The sequence below is a fragment of the Tubulanus polymorphus genome, chromosome 2 (assembly GCF_964204645.1).
Source record: "Tubulanus polymorphus chromosome 2, tnTubPoly1.2, whole genome shotgun sequence".
In the NCBI taxonomy this organism is placed as follows: Eukaryota; Metazoa; Nemertea; class Palaeonemertea; order Tubulaniformes; family Tubulanidae; genus Tubulanus; species Tubulanus polymorphus.
The window spans coordinates 8,052,651-8,075,970 of record NC_134026.1 but is presented as its reverse complement, the minus strand read 5'-3'; the positions used below and the strand labels follow the sequence as shown (position 1 = coordinate 8,075,970).

The 23,320-nt window shown below is 39.3% G+C and overlaps 3 protein-coding genes across 11 annotated transcripts; 2 read left to right on the top strand and 1 right to left on the bottom strand.

Moving 5' to 3' along the window:
- The first annotated feature begins 1,653 nt into the window (after positions 1-1,653).
- Positions 1,654-5,353, top strand: LOC141898582 (uncharacterized). Of its 3 annotated transcripts, none has more exons than XM_074784562.1 (6): positions 1,654-1,800; positions 1,913-2,062; positions 3,009-3,208; positions 3,547-3,711; positions 4,019-4,238; positions 4,323-5,353. In XM_074784562.1, the coding sequence occupies exons 2-6, from the start codon at positions 1,925-1,927 to the stop codon at positions 5,232-5,234; spliced, it is 1,635 nt and encodes a 544-aa protein (XP_074640663.1). In that variant the 5' UTR covers positions 1,654-1,800; positions 1,913-1,924; the 3' UTR covers positions 5,235-5,353. The 3 variants fall into 3 exon arrangements, with proteins under 3 accessions (XP_074640663.1, XP_074640664.1, XP_074640665.1); XM_074784563.1 differs by having other exon boundaries at positions 1,670-1,800; positions 1,897-2,062; XM_074784564.1 differs by lacking the exon at positions 1,654-1,800 and adding an exon at positions 2,702-2,882 and having other exon boundaries at positions 1,921-2,062.
- LOC141898581 (uncharacterized) lies at positions 5,317-16,342 on the bottom strand. 4 transcript variants are annotated; one of them, XM_074784561.1, is made up of 22 exons: positions 16,215-16,342; positions 14,359-14,566; positions 13,873-14,284; positions 13,474-13,650; positions 13,000-13,168; positions 12,757-12,901; positions 12,532-12,650; positions 12,374-12,431; positions 12,065-12,296; positions 11,624-11,773; positions 11,477-11,534; positions 11,075-11,190; positions 10,872-11,003; positions 10,398-10,462; positions 10,228-10,319; positions 10,082-10,154; positions 9,528-9,682; positions 9,337-9,449; positions 9,110-9,231; positions 7,773-8,721; positions 6,617-6,655; positions 5,317-5,455 (listed from the first exon to the last, which is right to left on the bottom strand). In XM_074784561.1, exons 2-22 carry the CDS (start codon positions 14,368-14,370, stop codon positions 5,451-5,453), a joined length of 3,393 nt encoding a protein of 1,130 aa, XP_074640662.1. In that variant the 5' UTR covers positions 14,371-14,566; positions 16,215-16,342; the 3' UTR covers positions 5,317-5,450. The 4 variants fall into 4 exon arrangements, with proteins under 4 accessions (XP_074640662.1, XP_074640661.1, XP_074640658.1 ...); XM_074784560.1 differs by lacking the exon at positions 5,317-5,455 and having other exon boundaries at positions 5,490-6,655; XM_074784557.1 differs by lacking the exons at positions 5,317-5,455; positions 6,617-6,655 and having other exon boundaries at positions 6,682-8,721.
- Positions 16,343-16,582: 240 nt separating this feature from the next.
- On the top strand, positions 16,583-23,313 carry LOC141900511 (uncharacterized). Of its 4 annotated transcripts, none has more exons than XM_074787431.1 (9): positions 16,583-16,690; positions 17,318-17,383; positions 18,921-19,015; positions 19,094-19,311; positions 19,796-19,859; positions 20,197-21,581; positions 21,706-21,955; positions 22,068-22,211; positions 22,632-23,313. In XM_074787431.1, the coding sequence occupies exons 3-9, from the start codon at positions 18,926-18,928 to the stop codon at positions 22,755-22,757; spliced, it is 2,277 nt and encodes a 758-aa protein (XP_074643532.1). In that variant the 5' UTR covers positions 16,583-16,690; positions 17,318-17,383; positions 18,921-18,925; the 3' UTR covers positions 22,758-23,313. The 4 variants fall into 4 exon arrangements, with proteins under 4 accessions (XP_074643532.1, XP_074643533.1, XP_074643535.1 ...); XM_074787432.1 differs by having other exon boundaries at positions 16,585-16,714; XM_074787434.1 differs by lacking the exon at positions 17,318-17,383 and having other exon boundaries at positions 16,591-16,714.
- The last annotated feature ends 7 nt before the right edge of the window (positions 23,314-23,320 follow it).

Genomic DNA, 23,320 nt, shown 5'->3' with positions numbered 1-23,320 from the left:
GGGCTGGGCGATGTAATAATTCAATTCAATTCAATTTAATCTTTATTGCACCGTTATATACAAATGACATTATTGGCTTTTTACAATAAAGAGGAAAACAAAGAAGAATAAGTAAATATCAAAACCAGATAAAATTTATAGCAGTCTATATACAAACATGATAAGATAGGCAGATACACTAGTTTCTCTATACTATGACTAGGATTCAATAGTCCGAGACGGTTCATATGAGTAGGCTATGTACAAGTAAAAAATCTGATTCAGTAAACAACGTCATATCATGTCATATACATACACATAGCTGACTCTAGCAAGAAGCCTTTATAAATTTCCCAAGGCTATACGCCATCTGTACAGTTGACATAATGGTTCTGAATTTACACTCACTTGAGGACCTCCTGCATTCCGGAAAATTTCTATATAATTCTTCAAGAAGAGTTTTTCTATTGTCAGACCACTTTGAACATTGCATAACAAAGTGGAATTCATCCTCAACAATATTACATTTTTCACATAGCCTATTCTCTCTTGCTAGATTGAGGTGTCTCCCTTTTTCAATTAGTAGGGAGTGTGCGCTTAATCTGAGTCGGGATATTGCAGATTTAAATATTTTTGGGATATTAAGTAGCAGGTACTGTTCCATGCAAAATTCGGATTCGGTATTACTCAAGCATTGAAGTTTACTAAATTGTTTGATTCTATCATTCCAAAATATTTTGTATCTTTCTTGTAGGATATGTTTAATACAGTTGGGAAGATAAGTCGGTACAAAATTACTATATACATCTACATCGCTTCTGCTAGTCTTTAACAATGCATTCAAAAACACTTTCCAATCACAATGAAACTTATCCTCATCCCGGATATCTTTCAGTGTTCTATTTACAATTCCGTCGCTATCTGTACATATATGTTTCCAGTAGTTAATAATTCTGGTACAACCGTTAATATGACTAATCCGAAGGTTGCGCTCAGGGTTGGCGCATGGTGCTCCAGCGCCAGCGGCAATCAATGAAAACCCTATGGTGAGGATGGATGGTTTTCATTTGGCGGATGGGCTCCTCAGTCAGAAATATACAAGAAAGCATCGGACCTGGTGGTGTTAAATAGACCAATCATGGTTTGGCGGCCAGGGTTTGCCATTTTGACGGTCAGCTACGGGGACTGAGCCGTGCCGGCGGGGGCGCTTTTGTTCAGTCGCCGGTTCCCTCAACGGATGCGTACGTTTTTTTCTAAAACGGTCTCTTCACAAATTTCTCCCTTCATAGCATGCTCGAGTAAAACAGGCAACCCACAATGCGTTCTCAGAGTTTTATACGGTGCAAAAATCGTATAAACATAACGTTTTCATTCAAACATACACTGGTATGTGAGGCTGGCCATGGCGCTACTAGTCGGTACCTTATTTCAGCCACTTACTTTGGCATGTGAGTACGGCGTAAAGATCGCGCACCAAGACGGTCCGGGTATTTGGAACCCACCTTTGGCATGTTAGTATTTTATGGCCATCCAAAAATTTCAACAAAAAACTCATTTTCAGCGAGAATTTTTATTTCAAACACGTAATTTAACGAATGCTGGATCAAAAAATCTATTTTTGCGTAAAATCAATTTTACTACGCGTAGACATATAACGTTAGGCATATGTACGTGTAGCCTTTACGCGTCGTGCGAAAAAGGCGTCATCACATGACCCGGAAGTAAAGGTTTGTTTTGAAAGGTGTCAAATCTTTTGACAGTTATATGAAAAAATACAATTACCGAAAGACCCAATCAATACGTGACATGTATTAAAATCAGGTAAATGATTAAAAATTTGGAATTTAAATGGTAATTATCGATTCTTACTCCGTCTATTCGTTTCTTTCTTTTCGCTGTTTTATTATTTTATTTCAGTTTTTTTTGTCGTTAGAGTTTATAGAAAATGGGTCGAGGACGCAACATAAAAACGACAATTCCGTTAAAAGATGATGAATTCACGTCAGCAGCTTTAGGAGATGTCAACTGGTTACAACAGAGTTTGAAAAATATCCCCAAAGGAGCGATAACATTTGATCAAAATGTGAGTAGGCCTAGCCTGCTGGGGTTGCAGGGTGGGGACTAGTGGGGGTGGCCCCCGGGCCCTGCCTTGCCCTTGTGCAGTGCCAGTGCCAACTTGGTAGAAAATTGGGGTGTCAATTATTGACACCCAAACAGGCCTGTTACTCAAAAGTTAGGTTTAACCAGTGGATAAATACCGTAACAATGAACTTTTAATTGACACCTTATGTCAACTATCCACCCTAGTAAACTCTAGGCCTTACCAAACTTTGTCCTTTTTGAGCAGCTGGCCCCTGAACATTTCAGATGTGATAATATTTGATGATAGTTTATAATAGAAATTGTACAAATTGACCTCACCCCTCAGTCAGAGCCGCCCGGCCCATTCCCATAGAGCATAGGCCTAGTTGTTACGGGTTGTTTGGGGAACAATGGCTAGGTACTAGACTAAGGGTTAGCAATGCATTGAGCCCAATAACAATAGAACATTGAACTGAAAGCTTGAGGTTATTTTTGAATATTCTCTCCGGCAGTAATTACTATTTACAGTAATACTGAACCGGTGTATTGAATAGAACTGGTTTGCGTGACTGAACTATTTACTGTAGGCTGTCTATACTACTGTACTGTACTGTATAATCTATATATATGTATTTCACAGTTGAGATCATAATAAACAACACTGCACTAACAACATAGGAGACTTCTCACGCTCTCTACCACCGTCACACGTAATGACTGCTTCTACTAACTGGAAATATGAGGAGAGACCCGAAGAACCCCCTTTAATACTAGGGGTTGGAACTAATCTAGGTCTAGGGGTCGCTAGTGTCTGGGGTCAGGTTCGTTTAACGCTGCCTGTTGTCTATAGATTTTTTCTTTTGCATGTATGTGATATCTATATATATATTATATATATATATATATATATATATATATATATATATATATACTATTTTGTAATGCAGGGTTTAGCCCCGATTCATCTAGCAGCTTTACACGGTAGAATCGACTGTCTGCGGTTACTAATCGAGAAACATCACACGGACGTCAATATAGCCAGTAAAAACGGATGGCGACCTCTACATCTTTGTATCAGTAACCAGACCGGTGCACGATCTTTGAAGTGTTTGATTTATTTATTAGAACACAACGCAGATCCTGACGTGTAAGTACCAGTCGGGCTCCGTCTATTTCTCGGCTCGGTGGCTCCCTCAATGTTGTGAGGTGTTGTACCTGAACTTAGGAATGTTCTGCCTAGTCATATTAGATCTAGTCCTACAGTCGAATTTTTTAAATCAAACATGAAAACACATCTTTTTATACGAACCTATTTGTCTTAATGTTTGTTAAACAAATCTACAATCTCAATGTTATGTTTTTCACAGAGAATTGCATTTTCAATTTTCTAATCTTATGTATTAAAACGCAAAGATTACTTTGATAATCAATATATCAAGAAAGTAAATTATTATCATTATTAGGCCTTTTATTGTGTATTTGTAGTGTAAATGAAGACGGTGTTGCTCCTGTCCACCAGGCGGCCAGCGAGGGTCACGTACAATGTTTAAAAGTATTGATAGAAATCGGGGCAAAAATTGATGTCGTGGACAACAGGAACCATCGACCTATTGACCTGGCTAAACTGTGGTCGCATAAAAAATGTGCCAGGTGTGTAGAACTCTTGTTACTGGTCTGAACTTAAAAAAACTCAGGGCTACCGTTTCACAAAAATGTTTCATACTGGATATAACTATAGCTTGTTATATCCAGTATGAAAGTACATTGTAGCCTAATTGATATTGTTGTATTTGGGATGAAATTCTAGGTTTTGTTATCAACGATAAATCATTAAATCAAAGGTAATTGAAGCGAGGTTCCACTGTAGTTGCGATTCCGGGCCCAGAAGCTAAACTGCTCGAAGTCCTCATTTTTCACGAGAATTCGATGTAATGTGATTGTTTTTTTTTTCGAACAGGATTTTAGCGAATGAAATGTGGCACAATAATAAATCACTGATCGCCGCTGATATGAATCAACTGCGCAAAGTGAAACTACAACAGGTTCTTCATCAAATAGAACGAGAAAATACGGTGAAACCCGACGACGATGAGAGTCATTTTTACGGTAAACAGGCGTACGATGATTGGCTGAATAACGATCAGAAAAAGCAACGTTACAAACAACAGAAGAAACCGGTACATATTCAAATATTTAACTTATTTTATTGAATCGGCCTCAAATCTTAAGGTTCAATTCTCATTAACTTTCTCAATTTTAAGGTAAAACCAAAAATACAGTTTAAAGAATCCCTCCATAAACCAAACAGTAACAAACAAAGTTACCAGGTCGTAACCGCAGAGAAAGAGGTCATAACCGAGGACGCTGAGGTCATCTCCGAGATGGATGTAGTAGCTACGGAGGCCGGGGAAGCGGCCAATAAGAGCGAAGAATTACGCGAGAAAAAGGTCGTCATAGTAACGGCGGACGACATTAAAACGCCCTCTACGACAAAATCAGAGAAATCAGATCGGGAAGGAGACCTTTGTGAGGAACAGGATGGAGCCCACCCTCATGAGGAGCAGAATGACGAGAGGTTTTATAATACGATAGTGTGGAATCATTCTACTAAAATACCCGATAAACAATACATCAGTAATTTATCAGACGCGTATCCCAGAGATATATACACAATGCTTCCTCTTAATAATTCAACTCCTAAAGAATTAAATATACGACACAATCCGAAAATATTTGTAACCGACTCACTTGCCAGAGTAAAACGCGCCGATAAAGAGATTAATTTAAAACTGCGCCACGTCGAAAACAACAACGATGAAATGTCGAATAATTTAAAACGCGTAGCCGATGGCAACGACGACGTTGTATTGTATAAATGTAAATCGGTTTTAGACGTCGAATCGAAACGTAAAACGGAATCGATATTAAACGGCGTCAACGAGTCGGGGATGCATCTTACCAATGATATACACTCGCCTATATTCAAATCGGGTTTATTAATTCAACCGGTTGTCAATAGGGCGGCGTCGTCATCGGCCTCTACTTCTAGTTCAACTTCCTCATTGTCCGCACGCGGTGAGCAATCGTTTCCGCGGGAACGCGTATTATCGATGTTAAAACGTGTGACTAATAATCCACCGCCGATTAGACTGCCACCTATTGACGCCGAGTAGAATCAATCCCTGGCGAGTGAGGTTTTGAACTGTGATTCTGAGATGAACATCTCCTGTTGAATTTATAGATGTTTTTTAATGAATTTGAAATAAAATATTTTTTCGACGTTACAAAAAAATTAGTTTGAATTCTTTATGATTCAAGATAACAGAGGATTATCAGGATTACAGACGATTATCTGGTTCTCACTGATGCTGTTGAAGATTTTTTTTCGATCAAACTAAAAATAGAAAAAGAGGAAATGAACACGTGGAATGAAACAGGAGTCGAACCTCCCCTCTCAAACCTCCTTCCCCTCTCCCTTCATTGGTGTAAAAAAACAAATGTAAATCAGCAGCTTGCCTCAAAACAGAAAATTGAAACAAATACATTTGCAGGAAATTTTCCTTTTAATAGTCATGCTTTAATTAATACGTACAAAAACAATGAACAGGGTTTTTATATGATTAAATGCGAACCCTGTTGATATTGCTCAAAAGGTTTTATTCGAATCTGAATAATGAATTACTTATTTGGAACAGTCAAACTTGCAGCTAAGTTGTAATCATTCAGGACTGCCAACCTCAGAAAAGTGTTATCAGTAACAAATTGAAGTTTTTGCAGTAACATTTCGATATAAAAGAAAATGTTCAATTAATCGGTAATCAACCAGTAAGACCCTCCCGTAACAACTTTGATATTTCTGTACGCATCAAACAAATCAAATTAGTATTTCTCGTAATCATAAAGTAACAAATACTGAAAATCAGGAATAGTTGGCAGCAGCCCTGATCATTATGTTGGTAACTTAAACATATGATGACTTGCACTTTAGTACAGTGGAACCTCGTTATTACGAATCTTGCAGCAAAAGTGAAATTGTCATATCAAACGGTTTTCGTATCGTCCAAAGTTTGATCGATATAAATATCTTCAGGGTCCGATCTAAGGAATGAAATCCACTTGCCCGAGGGGCAAGCATATCTGAAATTTCGCTTGCCCCCTCCAAAAGCTACTTGACCTACACAAGCAGTCCGATTTGTGGCACAATTCACCGTTGTATCGAGTGGGGAAAAAAGCTTTGTGTCATAAAATTGCACTAGCCCGGGGGACAAATGATAATGATAACCTACTTGCCCTGATGAGAATATACTTCTCCCGGGCAATCGAACAAGTGCTTAGATCGGAGCCTATATCTTAGCTGGAACATGCTGGAAATCATCGCGATGAACGGGTTTCGTCCTGTATTGACGAGGTTCAACTGAATTGCAAATTGAGACTCGAAATTAGGGACAACTTAAGCGATGTGGCGATTCATCCAAATGATGACTTAACCAAGTTTGACTGATGATTATTATAGCATGCAAATAAAGCTTTTGACAAAGATAAAGGCGGGTAGTACCTGCTGTAAACTTTTGCCATTTAGTTCTTCTTTTTCTAGCTGAATAATTCAACAAAAACTCTATGAGTTGTTAATAAATGATATTTACAAACTATATATCTCTTGACTGAATGAGTTAAAATCAGCATTATTTACACATTATAAATTAATGTTTAGTTCTAGCACAGACAAAAATAAATAACTACGAAATATGAACTCAGAATTTTTTAAATTGTATACAAGAAATAATTCAACTTAACATCAATTTCTTTCACACTAGAAATGTACATAACAGTAAATTCACTGCTTAAGTCATTGTAGTTGGGATCATGTTGATGACTTTTACTTCCATCGAAAGCTGCGACATATCAAGAATTGATTAAATCACTAGACCACATAAGTCACAGGTACGTCAATCCTGGGTGGACCAGCAGGGTATATCAATCAGGAGCAGAACCAGTCAAGTATGAAGTATGTCAATCACGGTCGGAACCAGCCAAATATGTCAATCAGGGGCGGAACCGGTCAGGTACCGGTATGTCAATGAGGGGCGGAACCAAACTGGTAGGTTAATTAGGGGTGGAGTCAGATTATCAGAAAAATAGACTATCAGCTACATTGAAACAGTCAGCCGAAGTATGTCTCGTATCACCACAAACAGTACATCCTGAACTTTTAAAACCACTGAAATTTTTAGGCTCTTCCTGAATTATTTTACCGAACTGACGTCTACTTTTAATTGGTGGTAAAGTGGTATCTAAAATAAACTGTCGAACACCAGATCCGCCCTCCGAGTTACTGACTCCTTCAACCGAGTTACTCCCTCCACCCCTTAGATTATCAACTTCGCCCTCTTCATTATTGTTAACTCCTCCCACCTGTTCATCATTGCTCCCTCCTCCCACCTGCCCATCATTGATAACTCCTCCCACCTGTTCACGAACAGTTGAGTTGACTGTTTTATCATGAATAATTATCTTAACATGTTCATCAGTATCAGCTTCAATAAATGTTTCCTCTAATGTTTTATCATCAGTTATCACTATATCATCGGTATCAATAGCATCCTCCCACGTATCGGGCACATCTTCCTCGAGCTTATCGTGCTGCTCTTCTGAGCTATCCGGGATATCATCCTGCTCCTGCTCTTCGTTCGCCGACGCCGGTTTTAACTCACCTGCTTCTAGACGAGGTTTTTCAGCCAGCCAATCAGAAACGAGCGATTTCACGGACGTTTTATCAATTCTTCGCTTCACGGGAGATTGTTTAGCATCCCACCAGTCAGCCTCACTATCATCTTCACTCGGCCTCCTCCCAACAGCAGCAGCAGCAGAAGCAACGGCTCCCTCTACTGCTGGTGATGATTGTATGAGTCTATTGCTGATATCGTGTAGTGTTAACACAGTAGTAGTACCGCTAGCACCACTAGGAGGCTGCGCCGTTGATTGAATCACTGTAGGTGGCGCTACTGCAGCTCTATTCTGGTCGTAGATACGGTTCTGATTTTCATCGGAAACTAAATTAGAAATCAGATTCATACCAGAAATATCAGTTTTATGACTCCTTCTTGAGTCGTGCTGTGTATCACGCGAGTCCCAGTGACTCCGGCGAGAGTCATTACGACGAGTATTGAGCTTAGTCATTTCCGAGTATAGTTTATTAGCGGTATCCGGACAGACGACGCTGAGGCTCGCGTCCTGATAATCAACGTCGAATTGATTCTGTAGTAAACTACTCGCCGGGGACGACGGAGGACTACTCGCGCCGTCGTCATCGCTGTCGTCACGGTTACCGCCATAGGGGTTAACATCGACGGTAACTAACGGAGGGAATTCGTTGTTGTCGACGTTCATAACGGACGTCGGTGAACGATCGACGCGAGTAACGACGCCATCCGCAGGATTTACATCGCTCGATAATACCTGACCGATTCCTCTCAACAGGAGCTGCTCCGCATCACTATCATCGCTCAGTATACACGGTCTGCTGCTGGTAGTCGCGGTAACGTATCGTCTCAGTTTATTAGTGATTATGTATCTAATGATGTTCGATGTTTGAATGTAACTGAATCCACAATTCGGTAGTAGAGTCTCCAGATCATATTTATCACTACGCACTATTCCATCCTACAATACACAAATACAATATCAGAGTGAGGAGAGATGGATGTTGTGCTGGGAGTTGTGAGGGGAGTCATGCTGGGAGTGGGAGAGTTGTGAGGGGAAGTTTTGCTGGGAGTGGGGGAGTTGTGAGGGCAGAGGGGAAGTTGTGCTGGGAGAGGGGGAGATGTGAGGAAGATGGGGAGTTATGAGGGGAGTGGAGAAGTTGTGAGAGGAGAGGTACATCTAAACCCCACTTGATGAATTTTGGGAGTTGTGAGGGGAAGTACATACATTTTAACCCGTTTTGATGAATTTTGAGAGCTGTGAGAGGAGAGGGGAGTTGTGAGGGAAGATTGAGATGTGAGAGGGAATCGTGAGTGGAGAGGGGGAGTTGTGAGGGGATGGTACTTACATCTAAACCCCACTTGATGAATTTCGGATACAATGAAGTAAGATTCAGTTTGCTTAAGATGTCATAAACAAGTTCAAAATCCGGTTGAATTTCAGACGACAAATTATCAGCAAAACTGTCATCTAGAAAATACATTAACATAAATTACTACATACCGGAGCCACCCACCGCATATACCGGAGAAAGGGATAGCTCTGAGTAGATCGAAAATGTTAAACTTTTTGTACCTTCCAAATCAGTAACAGCGTCGTTACATTGAACAGATTTATCTTCGAACGAGACACCGGATTTATTACTGGAGATATCTAACAGCAGGTCTAACAGAGCAGATCTCAAACTCCTACAAAATATCATCACAATAATATCACCATCGATAGATAATACTAAGTAATCAGACGATAATCCCGGAGTTATTTACCTGACTATGTGACCGTCGAGAATTCTCGTCTTGATTTCGTTTTGGATGAATTCGAAATCGTTGTGAAACATGAGTTTGAAAACGTGGTGAGTTTCGTATAGAATCTGAACGAGGCTGTTTAAATACAGTTCGGTAACCGCACAAACATCAGACTGCTGCAGAGACAGAGAACGATATAGCATATTTCATTGACAATATCGTTTTGATGATATCTCAAATATTAATTGATGATATATATAATTGATGATATCACTAATGAAATTGAGCATAGAAGCGAAAATATTTCCCAGAACCTATTGTTTCGTCACCGGTGAGGGCGCTGATCAATTTCGAAGATAGCAAAGACAAATGTACAGTGACGTCACGGAGTTGGCCTTCCCTTTCGCTTAGAGTTCAATGAATTTAGGTATCCTTGATGATATTGAGATATAATTGATATCGGTTTTTTATATCTCAAATAGAAATATTAATTGATGATGTTTATATATTGATAACACTGAGATATCACTGATGAAATTGAGGTATCTTTGATGATATTGGGAAGTGATACTTACAGATTTCTTGAAAAGAGACCATTTGAGAATGATTTGTTTGATTGAATCATGAATGTGACAAGCAATCGGCATTCTAAAAAATATATTGATATAACATCATTATCAACATCTGCCATCCCGCGCAGAGACCAGCTGATAGTACTTACTCAGACTCCCAGGTGGCGCTATTCACAAACAGAACACCCATGAATTTAACGAAATTGTGAACTCGTTCCTGATGGAATTTCTGTTTAGAGACCTGTAAAAAAATAACAGCTAGGTTCACTGACAATAGCAGGAGGGAAGAATTAGGGAAGGGGAAGGGAGGAAGACTTACCTTTACATATTGATGTGTTAAATCAATTATTGTCGCTCCTATCATCTCCTTACACTGTTTATGCGCTACAAATCAATCAAATATCAAATCAATTGGATATCAAATCAACCGAAAGTCAAATCAATTGAATCAAATCAATTGGATATCAAATCATTCAAATATGAAATCAATTGAATATCAAATCAATTGGATATCAAATCAACCGAAAGTCAAATCAATTGAATCAAATCAATTGGATATCAAATCATTCAAATATGAAATCAATTGAATATCAAATCAATTGGATATCACATCAATCAAATATAGAAATCAATCGGATATCAAATCAACCAAATGTCAAATCAATCGAATATCTTATCAATCATATATCAAAAATCAATTGAATATCTGATCAATCAAATATCAAATCAATTGAATATCAATTGGATTTCGAATCAATCAAATAAATTTCAAACCAAATCGAATGATAGTTACTATGAATGAGTTTGAGAAGTCGAATGGTTGAAATGCAATGGGTATCATAGTGCGAGAGCCCTCTTTTAATGATCATCGGAACTAAATTCTTCACGTCGCGTTCATTGAATATATCCTCGATATCAAGACCATCTACAAAAAGATTAATTGGTTAAACCAGGGATTAGCGGAGGATTATTATGTGAATGGAGGATTAAACTTACTCTCAGTAATAGTGTTCTCGATGTAGAATATCTCCTGTCGGAATAATCTCGGTATTTCAATTTCTGACAAATGTCGAAATTTCTTCCGCAAAGTTTTAATCATTTCATTTTCCTCTCTACAAAGAAATATTAACCTACCGCATTATCAATCATGTCTATCTCTTTGTGTTTGTCTTTTCAGTTTTATATCTGTCTGTCCGTGTGTCTGTCTGTCTGTTAATCTATCTATCTGTGTGTGTGTCTGTCTGTGTGTGTGTCTGTCTGTGTGTGTGTCTGTGTGTGTGTCCGTCTGTGTGTGTGTGTCTGTCTGTGTGTGTGTCTGTGTGTGTGTCTGTCTGTGTGTGTGTCCGTCTGTGTGTGTGTGTCTGTGTGTGTGTCTGTCTGTTTGTATAGTACTGGTACCTGACTGGTGCTTTTTCTTCTGGTGATAAATTTCTCTTTCTGCGTTTGTCTTGAAACCCTAAAAATACCAAACACAGTTGACGAGTGTAAATACCGAGGGCTGCAGAACGAGGGTTTGAGGGGCAACTGAGTGTAGTTTATATTTACCGAGTTGAGCGTGTTGAATTTGTTCCTCTATTTTATCGATTAAAGACCTCTGATCGTTATGATGTGTCGTCTCTTCAGCTAAATCTTTCTGATCCGTCAAAATGTCACCGAATAAAATCTGAGCTTCAAGTGAAATCTCATTACCGGTATCTGAAAATATATCAACAGCATACAGCAAGAGAGCCCACAGAGCCCGTAGGCGCAGTGAGAGAGCCCACAGAGCCCGTAGGCGCAGTGAGAGAGCCCACAGAGCCCGTAGGTGCATTCAGAAGTTACTGAGCCCGGGGGCACAGTTAGAGAGCCCGAGGGGCAGAAAAAAAGCTAAATGAGCCCAGGCACAGTAAGAGGGCCCACTGAGCTCAGGGACACAGGGAGAGCCTGGGGCGCAGTAAGAAAGCATGAAGGCAGTGAAAGCCCAGAGGTGCAGTAAATGATACATACCGGTGGTATGGTCATGGTCTTGGTTATTGTTGTTGCTGTTAGATGATGATGATGATGATGATGGCATGTTTTTAGGAATCTGGTCGATTTTAAATTGCGCTAATCCGATAGAACTGGCTTTAAATATCTTCAATTGTTGTTTCCACGGCGATGACAACGCCTGCTCCGATTGTTTATCGTCGCTACCGGTTTCTTCGTTGTCAATGGTTACCAGTTCGGTATCTTCAGATGGCTGTAAGTAACGAAACAATATAGAAACAATTCTAACAACAGAAAAGAGATAAATAACTGACAGAACATTTTACTCACCATAGCTAATTCATCATCAATAAGACACTGAGCTACAGATACCTTCTCATCATTGATTCTATAAGTAACAAACAATTAATAGTTAGGTTGATAAGTAATTCGTAGGTTGATAAGTAATTAAGTTAATCAATCAATAAATGTAGGCTAGAGTAACTTACGTAACGAATATATTGACGTATATCGTGTTGTCTTTCATACAATATGAGGCTTGAGCCGTTTTATTGAGAACCAACGATCTGAACTGTTCAGTCGCGCGACGAATCCAAACTGACGCCAACTAGAGAGCGAAAATTATAGAAATATTATGACAAGGGGGCAGCTGCGGCACCAGTAGCAGCGGCACCAGCAGCAGCGGCACTGGTAGCGACAGAACGCACACTTACCGGTTGAACACCGTTGAGTCTACACATGTAAGCTAAACCAGGTTGTACGCTGTAAACTTCGGGTATCGGAGTTCTTATCTCATCTACGTTGACTACTTCATTATTACCGTAATCGATGAAATACACATCAATCTCTTCAACTTCACTACGGAACAAAGAGTCGCAGCGTCGAGAATCAGTAAGAATCAGAGGCAATAAGAGTGGGAATCGGAGGCAATCAGCAGCAGTCTTAATATAACGCACCTGTCAACTCTAATAACACTTGCTCGGTGCCATTTCTGAGTAATTGACGAAAACGCAAAAACCAACTGATGTATGCGTATAGCATCCATATTAGGAATAGTTAAATGCGATTGGCTGCAATAATCATTGATGCTATCATCCATCTGTCTGAAATGTTTCAAACTTCCATCTGAAAAATACAGAAATATCATCTCTCAATCATTAAGGAACAGGCCGTGCCCATACAATGGTTCATACCTCACCTAAACCGTGCCAATAAAATGGTTCATACCTAGCCCAAACTGTGACCAAAAAGGGTTCATATCTCACCAAAACTGTATCCATAAAGGAGTTCATATATTGCCCAAACTGTGCTCATAATGGGGTTCCTACCTCCTAATTGTGCCTATAAAGGGGTTCATACATTGGCCAAACTGTGTCCATAAATGCCGGGTTCACACCTCGCCCAAACTTTGCCCATAAAGGGGTACATACCTCGCCCAAACTGTGCCCATATATTATGCGGGTCTATAACTCGCGTAACTATGATGTCATATAAACCACGTCTCTTTGCGTTAGTAGTGGTTGAGGTATCACTTTCTGTGGTACTGATATCACCAACATCAGTAGCAGCAGCAGCAGCAGCTGTATCGGAATCACATGTACCAGTATCTTAAGATATGAACAAAGCACAGTTTACAGACTAAAGATTACATATTAACCCTGTTTAATAGAGATCTAGTTTATGGACTATAAACCTTGTTTTCATAGAGGAACTTGATTTTAAAAGAGACAGTTTATAGACAATAATTATAAACCTGGTTTAAAGACTTTAGCTCTAGTTTAATAGACAAGCTTAGTTTATTAAAGATGCCCGGTAATGATTATAAATACCTTTATCAGAATCCATTGTTGTATCTGAATCTACTGATTTTTTAACACTAGTGACACCTGGTGGCAGTAGGCCTATTGTACAATCCACAGCACTCTCTGGTGGTAGTACTGTACAATCAACAGCACCCTCTGGTGGTAGTACTATCGACTCAACAATGCCCTCTCGCGGCAGCTTGGTCAGTTCAACAATGCCCCCTGGTGAAGAGACGTTAGACTGTACAGCAGCGCCCCCTGGTGATGAGACGTATGATCGTCGATTACCTGGTCTATTAAAACTAGGTGAATTGTGGGTAGATTGCACTTGTCGTCTGACTCCGCGACCTCGACCGCGTGTCTTCTTTAAATGGTTCACTATTTCATCATCAGATTGCGATGTTACACCAGCAGCTGCACTAGCACCTCTTCCTAACACCTACATAATAAAAAACACAACAAGGCAATTAGGAGAATTAATCGGTAATAGACCGTGAACCACTCACAACTCACCACAGCAGCCATCTTTAATACCAATCTGACAGTAGCGGCTCACCACTGCCCCTTTAAACTCCTCACCGCTGCTCCTTTAAACACCTCACAGCTCCTTTAAACTCCTCAGAGCTTCTTTAAACTCCTCACAGCTCTTGAAATTGTTAAAACAATTGTATTCAATAGTGAATTGCAGAATCAGGAAGAGAGGCCTCTTCCAGTAAGGTTCCTACAGCCAATGTAAAGGTAAAAGTGCAGATAAAAGTGCAAGACCTCTATTGAATGTCGCAATCTATGTAATTACAAATCGCTGCCAAGCCAGACTCAAAACGTCTCTATGAATTCAATGCAGCGATTCATTTTATGATATCTCCGCTAGGAAGTAGAATTTTGATCCGGTTTCCGTCTCAAGATCGTCACAATTTTTGCACTGGATACCATATTGGATTTCGTTATTCTAAAGCAAACTCACCACAAATACTTACTGAAACGATGTTAGGATAATCAGTGCAATTATGTTTATTACATTTTTGTCAACTGTCACTTGAGTTACGATGCCATCCAGAGTCCGATATTATAGTTAGAATTGATGAGAAAGTTTGATTTTCATTTTTCAAATTCAGTGGATCACGTAACATCATTTCAGCGAATATTTTTTATAAATCTCCACTTTAGATTCACCAATCAAATATGGTGTGCGGTTCAAAAATCATCACAATCTCAAGACAAAAACTGGGCCAAAAAGCTACTTTCTAGTGGATATATTATCAAAATAAACCATTGCACTGAATTCCTAATGACATTTTGAGTCGGTAATACTATTTTTGGATGGCTATATTTTTTCTTGTATGTATGATAGGCCTATCAGAATCTTTTCGCTGCCTGATGATTGACAACCTCCCTAAGTACCAAAGTAACAAAACACATTGAAATTAAAGGATGCCTTGTAGTTCTTTTAGCTGAGAATGTGATATAAGTGTCCTGTACAACACAGGGCGAATCGCCCTAATAGTGATCTCTATAGTCAGTTTTGATTGAACTATTTACGAGAGGTAATAATAATAATGAAAATGGATAATAATCAATGCTAGAAAGTTAACTCGAAAGTTTGTAGATGCTTGAAAAGTAACAATAATAGATATATGGAAGTGGATATTTTGCCAATGCGGCATTATTCGTGTAAACACTATTTTGCCAATGGCTATTTACTTATAAAACAAAACAATAAAATCATTATATCAGGTTTAGGGTCAGGGTTTCGATATGGTTAGGGTCTAGAGGGTCCGTTTTACTACGGAGAGAAGGTTAGGGTATGGTTGAATGCTTTATTTAGTGATAACTTATGGCCGGATTGTAAGAACTGTGGTGGTCTAGTAGACAGACATTAAGCTAGCAATATGCTGGTCCAGGTTCAAATCCCGCTCTATGCCTCTATTTTCTCCAACTCCGTTGGACTCCATTCCATTATCCTTGATCTTGAAAAATGTTCGCGTCTATTGGCCAATCAGAATGAGCCATTGGAATAATGCCGCATTGGCAAAATATCAACTGCCTAAATATATTGCTTCATTAGACACATATATGATGACCACTACTGATCTGGCGACATCAACATCTGCTGACAGTTTGACAGAAGTATCCAGTTTAAATGTCAGTACAAACCACATTGGTTAACAAAACCATCCGATTATGAAAGCTTACCACGAACGATAGGAGGTAACAAAAACTACGAAACACTGGAACAGTGGAACCAGGAAGAGGAAGAGAAACGTCATCAGGCTTCAGCTTTATAAAATTATATATAGACATAGTCAAAGTGTTGATACCGTTTTCAGTTCCTTCCCCGCGGCAGCATCACTCACACTCCTCAGTCTTACCTGTTTCGTTTGCTTATTTCTAATAACGTGATTCGGAGCATAGAGCCCTAAAACCAGACGGCAACTTCTTTCTCCATCTCTTTATGAACGATATACTTCAATATAGGTAAAGTCGATATAAATCATCGCACAGAAGCGAGCTGTATTTGTAGTTAATTCTGAGTTTAATAGGTGTCGGTACTGTACTACAGTCAGAGTGGGTTCGAATCCCAATATTCTATCGTTATTTTTCAATTTCAGGTTTCCCAAAACTCTGATTTAGAATACGATTGAAATTTATGGGAATGATTTCGTTCATTCTATATCCTTTTATGATCTCTCTCTGGAAGAGTAGGCCAACGTACGTACTACGTGTCATCATCGGTTCATTTCGATACATAGTTCAACCAGGAAATGAATACTTCTTCGTTAATTATTGGGATTATTTGGTTAAAGCGTCACTGACAGTGGATAAATTTATCTATCGACTTATCCATGTAAGTGGAGGCTGATATTTAAGGGTAAATTGACGTATTTGAAAGGCTTTTTCCCGATTCGTTTCAATTTCGCTCCAAAATCAAAACAATTCAAATGAAATTAATTGATTCTGTTTCTATATCTGTTTCTGATTCATTAGTCATCGGATCTGTTTGTTCTTCTGAGTAGGTTGTTACAAAATAAAGTTAAGTCGTCTAATGTTAGTTCAATACTACATTCATTTACTGCCCGCCCAGGAAGTAGTTTCAGGATTGGCTGACTGACAACATGGTCATGACAAGCAAGACATGACATGATGGGCATGGCTGACCGACGGAACCACTGAGTGACCCCCAACCACTGAATTAGGTCCAAACAGGCCCCAGGGCTGGATAGAAGACCCCATTTTAGTTTAAGTAATTTTCTATTGTACATTACATTTGGTGTCCCATCATGCAGTCATAAAATACTAATATTAGGACCTCTGCAGCTCTATACTCGCCCCAGCCAGTGGACCTCATCCTACCCTAGTCACTAGTGACTAACCAGCCACCAGTTGATCTAACTTCAAAAATGCGTAGGGCTGAAAATCTGTATTCCTTGTGTGAAAAGGGTTTGAAAAAGTAATTCAGTTGTTTTTATTTCAGAAATGTCAACTTTCTCTATACTCAGATGATTTATAGTGTATTGATTGAGCTCCAGGAATTCACTAGGTATAGTTACAGTTAGTTTCACCTCCGCTGACTACTGTCTCATTGATCTATAGCCTCAGGGCTTCATCTATCTTCTATTCAATATGAATATATGTGATTTTGTCAGAATGAATGAATTCAATAGGCCTACGAGTTTCCTGTACTGCGCTAGCTATATCATGTACAATTCTCTTCCGACTTGTTTAGAATATTCAGGTCAAATATATTTATTCTATTTCTTCTAATGTTTTTGTTAAAAACTTGTTCTGTTTTTGATTTTCAAATATCGTTTTGTTACGAAATAGATTTGATGTTAATTATTTGTGCTATAGGGCCTATAAGTCGCTAATTACAAAATGATTAATATAGAATTCACTTATTAAGTGTTAATGAAAGTTTCCTGTAGTTTTGAAGTAAACAGGGACTTTAAGTTTAGTTTGGGAGTGCTAGCAGTGTTAGTTGCTGCTTTGTCTAGTTCAGGTTCAGGGTAAAACTGCTGCAGCTATCTGCAATTACAGCTGAGGTTAAGCTTTATTTACTCTATGAATGAAAATCAGTTCATCTTTTCGGGTAAGGTTTTAGGGAGATTTTCTATTTTTTCTTGGTTTGATTTTACTGTGTTCCATGGACTCAGTTCCATGGGTTCAATTTTACTCAGTTCTACTGAATCCAGTTCCACAGCTCTGTGAGTTTAAATTGACTGTGGATCCGCTTCCTCAGATATATGAGTTTAAATTGACTGTGGATCCGCTTCCACAGATATATGAGTTTAAATTGACTGTGGATCCGCTTCCACAGATATATGAGTTTAAATTGACTGTGGATCCAGTTCCACAGTTATATGAGTTTAATTTGACTATGGATCCACTTCCACAGTTGCGTGGGTTTGATTTAGGCACTGACCACCGTCAGTTATGTTGTTTATTTATATCCGGTGACCAACTCTAGACCGATGAATTTAGGGTTTATAGTCCATTCAACCACAGAGAATGTGCTGTTAACGCTTACCCTAAAGTTAGATCATTCTCATTCTAATGTATTGAGGCTTACTCTTTTATCAAATCAGAGAATCCGATTGCCTCCAATTGTACTCTATAATTGCTCACGTGACCTTTTGGATAGTCTCTTACCCTAACCCTCCGTTCTGTCGAGGTGGTGTGATTCAGATTTTTTGTGGAGCCAGAGATTTTGGATGGGGGTTTTTGACGCCATGAGTTCAACCTTGGTGACCACTTGTCTTGACCAATGGGCTTACCCTGAGGTGAGTGCATATGTATTTACCCTAGGGTTATTGCACGCTAGCCCTAGAGTGAAGGTGGGTGACCAGCTCTCGACGATCAAATTTTGACATTTGAACCTTAGCTTAATTGTCAACAATTAAAAAACACTTTTAACTTAATTGAATCGAAACTAGCTAAAAAGGTTGAAATTGAGTGCAGTAAAATGGTGATTACTACATGGGATGAATGGAGGACCATCATAGAGCGACGACTAGAGTACTGCCCCTTCCCTCCTCCCCCTTACTGAAAAACTGAATTTCTGATTAATTTTCATTCAGGGAAGATGAATTTATGTGAAGGTAATCGGATTATTTATAAACAAGGCTACTTGAAAAAAGCGCCGAAAGCTGGAAAATTTGCAGCATCTTTTAAAGTGAGTTTCAATTCCATGTTAATAGACTTGTGATTAATGTCTTGAAAAGTAATAATAAATGTCGTTTTTTTTTAATAGAAATGGGATAAAAGATGGTTTGTATTTGGAACGATGACCGGAAGCGTATTTCTGGAATATTACGAGACCGAAGCGGGACCGGGTAAAGCGCCACCTATAAACACCATCTGGCTGGGAACGTGTCAGTTTGTAACGGTGAATGTAATGGAACAGAAGTATGATAATACATTCACCATAGGAATGATGGATCGTGTTCTCAATCTTGTCGCTCCCACTCTGTAAGTTACTACTCTGTAAGTTACCACTCCGTTAACCCTTTCAGTGCTGTGTACGAATCAGTGATGGATTTTGGTAGTACACCACAGTGCGGTGTATTGATTTAATTAGTAATTACTGATCATCTCTCTTGAAAGATGGCAGCACCTGTCAAACAGTGAAATATTAGTAACTAACGATATACCGCGCCAGGGTGTAGACGCACTTAAAGTTTATAGTGCTATTCCCATTATTCAACACACTAGGGTGGAATTTTTCAGAATTTTCAAATTATCTTCATCACTATAGGGCATTGATTAGCCAGCACTGAAAGGGTTAAGCGCCCACGGTAAAGTATCACTCTTTAAGCTCCCACAGTACCCAGATATCTCAAAATGACATTTCCAAGTTTTGAAATATGACTAGAATTATTCATAATGAATTATTAGGGGTATTCATAATCAGGTACTCGAGGTATTCAAGATTGATGTATATTGTTTATTATAGAGGTGAGATGCACGCGTGGATCGAATGTCTTCAATCAAACCTCACTAAACTAGGAATCTTACATGTAAGTGTGAACTGCAGTTTGACAGGGGGAGCAGGGAGGGGAGGGAGGAGGCGAGGAGGGATGGGGAGGGAATGGGGTGACACTGCAGGAAGAGGGAAGGAGGGCGTGTTCTTGGAGGGAGGAGGATGTAACTGCAGGGAGGGGAGGGGAGGGGAGGGCGTGTTACTGTAGGGAGGGAAGGGGAGGTGGAGGATGTAAATGAGGGGAGGGGAGGAAGGCAGGGGGTGTTACAGTAGGGAGGGGTAAGGAGGAGGGTGTTACTGCAGGGAGGGGAGGGGAAGGAGGATCGTTACTGCAGGGGTTTTTAATGAACCAATCATTGATCTGCATTTTTCAGGGTAAAGATAATCTATATGATGAACACCCGAAACGAAGTCAATGTTTCACCAAACAACAGTCAATAGATAAACAGCAGTGTGGGGCCAGGGCGGGGGATAAACCAGGATTAGAGGTTCATCTACCGACTACAGATGATTTTACTGCAATGAAATCAATGGAGAAAAGTAAATTTCAGTTCGATGAGACTGAAAATGTAGGAGGTCAGAACGTTGATGGAGGTCAGGGCGAGGTAGAGAGAGGTCGTGAAGGCGTTGAGGGAGATCAGGAGGGCATTGAGGGAGGTATAGGTGTATTAGAATATGAACCGGATGATGAAGGAGGTAAGAGACCTCTCCAAGTAATGGTTGAATTCGATATTGATGAGTCTGGGAAAAAAATACCAATAAGAGATCCTCGCTCCCCCTTACCCCCAACTCCCCTCGACCTACACCCTCGCACACCATTGCCTTTGAACCCCCTAGAATTTACAACACCCTCTATTGGCAATCACACACAACTCAGATCACCACTATCAGCGCCGCCTAGTGGCAATATGATGAATGAGAATCTGATAGATTTTGATGAATATGAGAGTCCTTTCACTCCTCCGTCTGAGAGAGCACCTGCTATACCCCCGCCAGCAGCTCCACCTGGTGGTGATATCGAGGGCGACACGTACGGAGCGGTGTGGCACCGGACAAACGGTAATTCAACCACTCAATCAGATCCTCACCAGTTACGCAGAAACAACTCTCGTCCGATCAAACTGATCAACAATCCACCTCCGGTACCGGCCAACAGACGAACACGTGGTTCCGTTGATTCACCTAGGTCGCCTGACCCATTCTTCCCATTACCCGGCTACAGAAAACCATCGCTCGGGTCGCCTAGGTCACCTGACCCGCTATCATTACCTAGCAACTCGTTACCTGCTTATAGAAAACCGTCGCTTGGTTCCCCGAGGTCACCTGACCCGTTCCAGTCAGATTTAGAAAACCCCGGATACGACACTTATAAATTAGTACCGTCCTCCGGGTTACCGGTAGATCCGAGCTGCGATCCACTTCCTGCGGCTAGTACATTCGATCCGGAAGCGATGAAAAACGTCATGGCGACGGCGATAGGAGCCAATAAGAATCTTACGCACGACGCGATTCTAGAGTTCGCTAAATCTAAATCAAATGAGATGACGTCGGACAATAGGGGGAGTAGTAGTAGCGCCGGGATGCAGAGGCAGAATTCGAGAGGGGCGCTTACCGAGAAAATGGGCTCAATGACGTTAAAAGAGAGAGAGGTTTATCAGTTAAAACAAGAAATATCACATCCAGGTGGCGTGAGAGTATCATTACGTAAAAAAGACTGTCATCATACATTAGCATTGATTGAAATATTAGATGCGGTCTGGTAAGTGAAGACCTACATTTCACATTATCACCGATTAGTAATATATCAAAAATTCATAAAGACTACTCAATTATGAATTTTTGGTAGTGTATATGATTGTAGAGTTGTGGGATTTTGATTGTAGGATTGCCGGTTGGAATCAGAAAGCTCGTCCGTTCCTCCACAGTGCGTTCCACATCGGCGATCAGATCGTCTCCGTCAATGGTTTTCAGGTAACGCGTTCTAAAGATATTCCGCGAGTTTTGGACTCGTCGCGGGACGACGTTAAAGTGGAATTCATCGTTAAACGAACTCCGCACGCTAAAGTATTCGCTATTAAACGCTCGGCCGAAGGAGAACATCTAGGATTCAAACGAGAAGGTGGAACTGCCGAGGTACGTCTGCTCGTAACCGTAGTAATAATTGACATCTTATTTTGAATGGGATATCTAATTAGTGTTATATTATACCCTATATAAGAACATTTATGTTATGTTATGTTTACAGATTGGATTTGTTAATCTGGCTGGATTAGCGGCTAAACACGGATTATCTGCTAAAGCTCAGACTATTGATGGGAGTGATTTGTGTAATTGGGTGATCACTGAAATCAATAATCGACCTTTGAATTTATTCTTCAAAGATAATGAGGTAAGAATCAGTGAAATCTACGATTAATGAAATCCGAATTTTAGAAATTGAAATTAACGAGAAAAAAGGCTTGTAGCCGATTCTAATTTTTATCCCGCTTTAACTCAGACAATCAGATATCTCAGAACCGTCAAAGTTGATCAGAGTTTAAGGACAGGAAAATATGTTTCTGGAACCAAGAAACTGATTTCGAGTTGACCATGTCTGAGTAAGGCTGCATTTACAGTTTTACTGTAAATGTACATGTATTAGTTATTATCCATGGCCCGATTTTATAGACTGGTATTTACTTTAACCCAAGGGGCTAAGTCAACTGAAAATGAATACCCCTGCGTTAAAGTTGATACCAGTCTACAAAACTCTTAAAAAAATTTTACACTGTTAAAATCATAAATTATATATTTCTTTTTATTTAAACAGATAGAATATCGATTGAATGCTGTAGGACGTGATATATCACTAATGGTTCAACCAAAAGACTTTATAAAATTACTCAAAAAACAACTCAAACAATTGAAAGGCTACAAAGATTTTATTGTACAATAAAATAAATAACGTTTTTGAATACTCAGTAATTTGCATAATGCCAGAAAATGTTTCCACACATAAATGAATGATGAGATTTTTATTAAACTGTTTTTGATGGTTTATTGTATACAATTTTACTTTAAGAAAAATGTTCCATTTTATAACATGTAAATATTGTAAATAATGTCAATATTGTGTTGAATTTATGTCAAAATATAAACATTTTGATAGAGATTTATTACACTGATGTAATCAGTATTTCCTGGTGCTAGCACATGATTTAAATCTATTTTCAGTTGAAATTAATATGTCTTGAAAATTCAGTTTCAATCATTATTCCAAAATAGTTGAATCTAATAAGGGTAATAATCAATGTCAGGGTTAAGAGATGTTATTCGTGGAGAATTATTGTTTTAATTTTTTAAATTTTAATCAAATTTAACTTGTAATTACTCAAAAACGTTTAAAAATGTTTTGTGGGGTGTTTGTTGTTTAGAATCAAAAATTTGTGATAATTTGAGATTTTCTTGTTGTCTGAAAAACAGCTTGAAATGCACTATCGTTTTATATTCGATGCGACA

What these genes read in the sequence shown, in the direction of transcription:
- LOC141898581 (XM_074784557.1), bottom strand. An exon ending in AGTGTTATTAGAGTTGACAG is followed by an intron (nt 12,902 to 12,999) that starts GTGCGTTATATT and finishes TTTGTTCCGTAG; the next exon opens with TGAAGTTGAAGAGATTGATG. An exon ending in AATTCAACACGCTCAACTCG is followed by an intron (nt 11,535 to 11,623) that starts GTAAATATAAAC and finishes TGGTATTTTTAG; the next exon opens with GGTTTCAAGACAAACGCAGA.
- LOC141900511 (XM_074787431.1), top strand. Translation starts at nt 18,926, where the DNA reads ATGAATTTATGTGAAGGTAATCGGATTATTTATAAACAAGGCTACTTG. An exon ending in AATCTTGTCGCTCCCACTCT is followed by an intron (nt 19,312 to 19,795) that starts GTAAGTTACTAC and finishes TGTTTATTATAG; the next exon opens with AGGTGAGATGCACGCGTGGA. An exon ending in GAAATATTAGATGCGGTCTG is followed by an intron (nt 21,582 to 21,705) that starts GTAAGTGAAGAC and finishes TTTTGATTGTAG; the next exon opens with GATTGCCGGTTGGAATCAGA.
- LOC141898582 (XM_074784562.1), top strand. Translation starts at nt 1,925, where the DNA reads ATGGGTCGAGGACGCAACATAAAAACGACAATTCCGTTAAAAGATGAT. An exon ending in CGATAACATTTGATCAAAAT is followed by an intron (nt 2,063 to 3,008) that starts GTGAGTAGGCCT and finishes TTTGTAATGCAG; the next exon opens with GGTTTAGCCCCGATTCATCT. An exon ending in ACAAACAACAGAAGAAACCG is followed by an intron (nt 4,239 to 4,322) that starts GTACATATTCAA and finishes CTCAATTTTAAG; the next exon opens with GTAAAACCAAAAATACAGTT.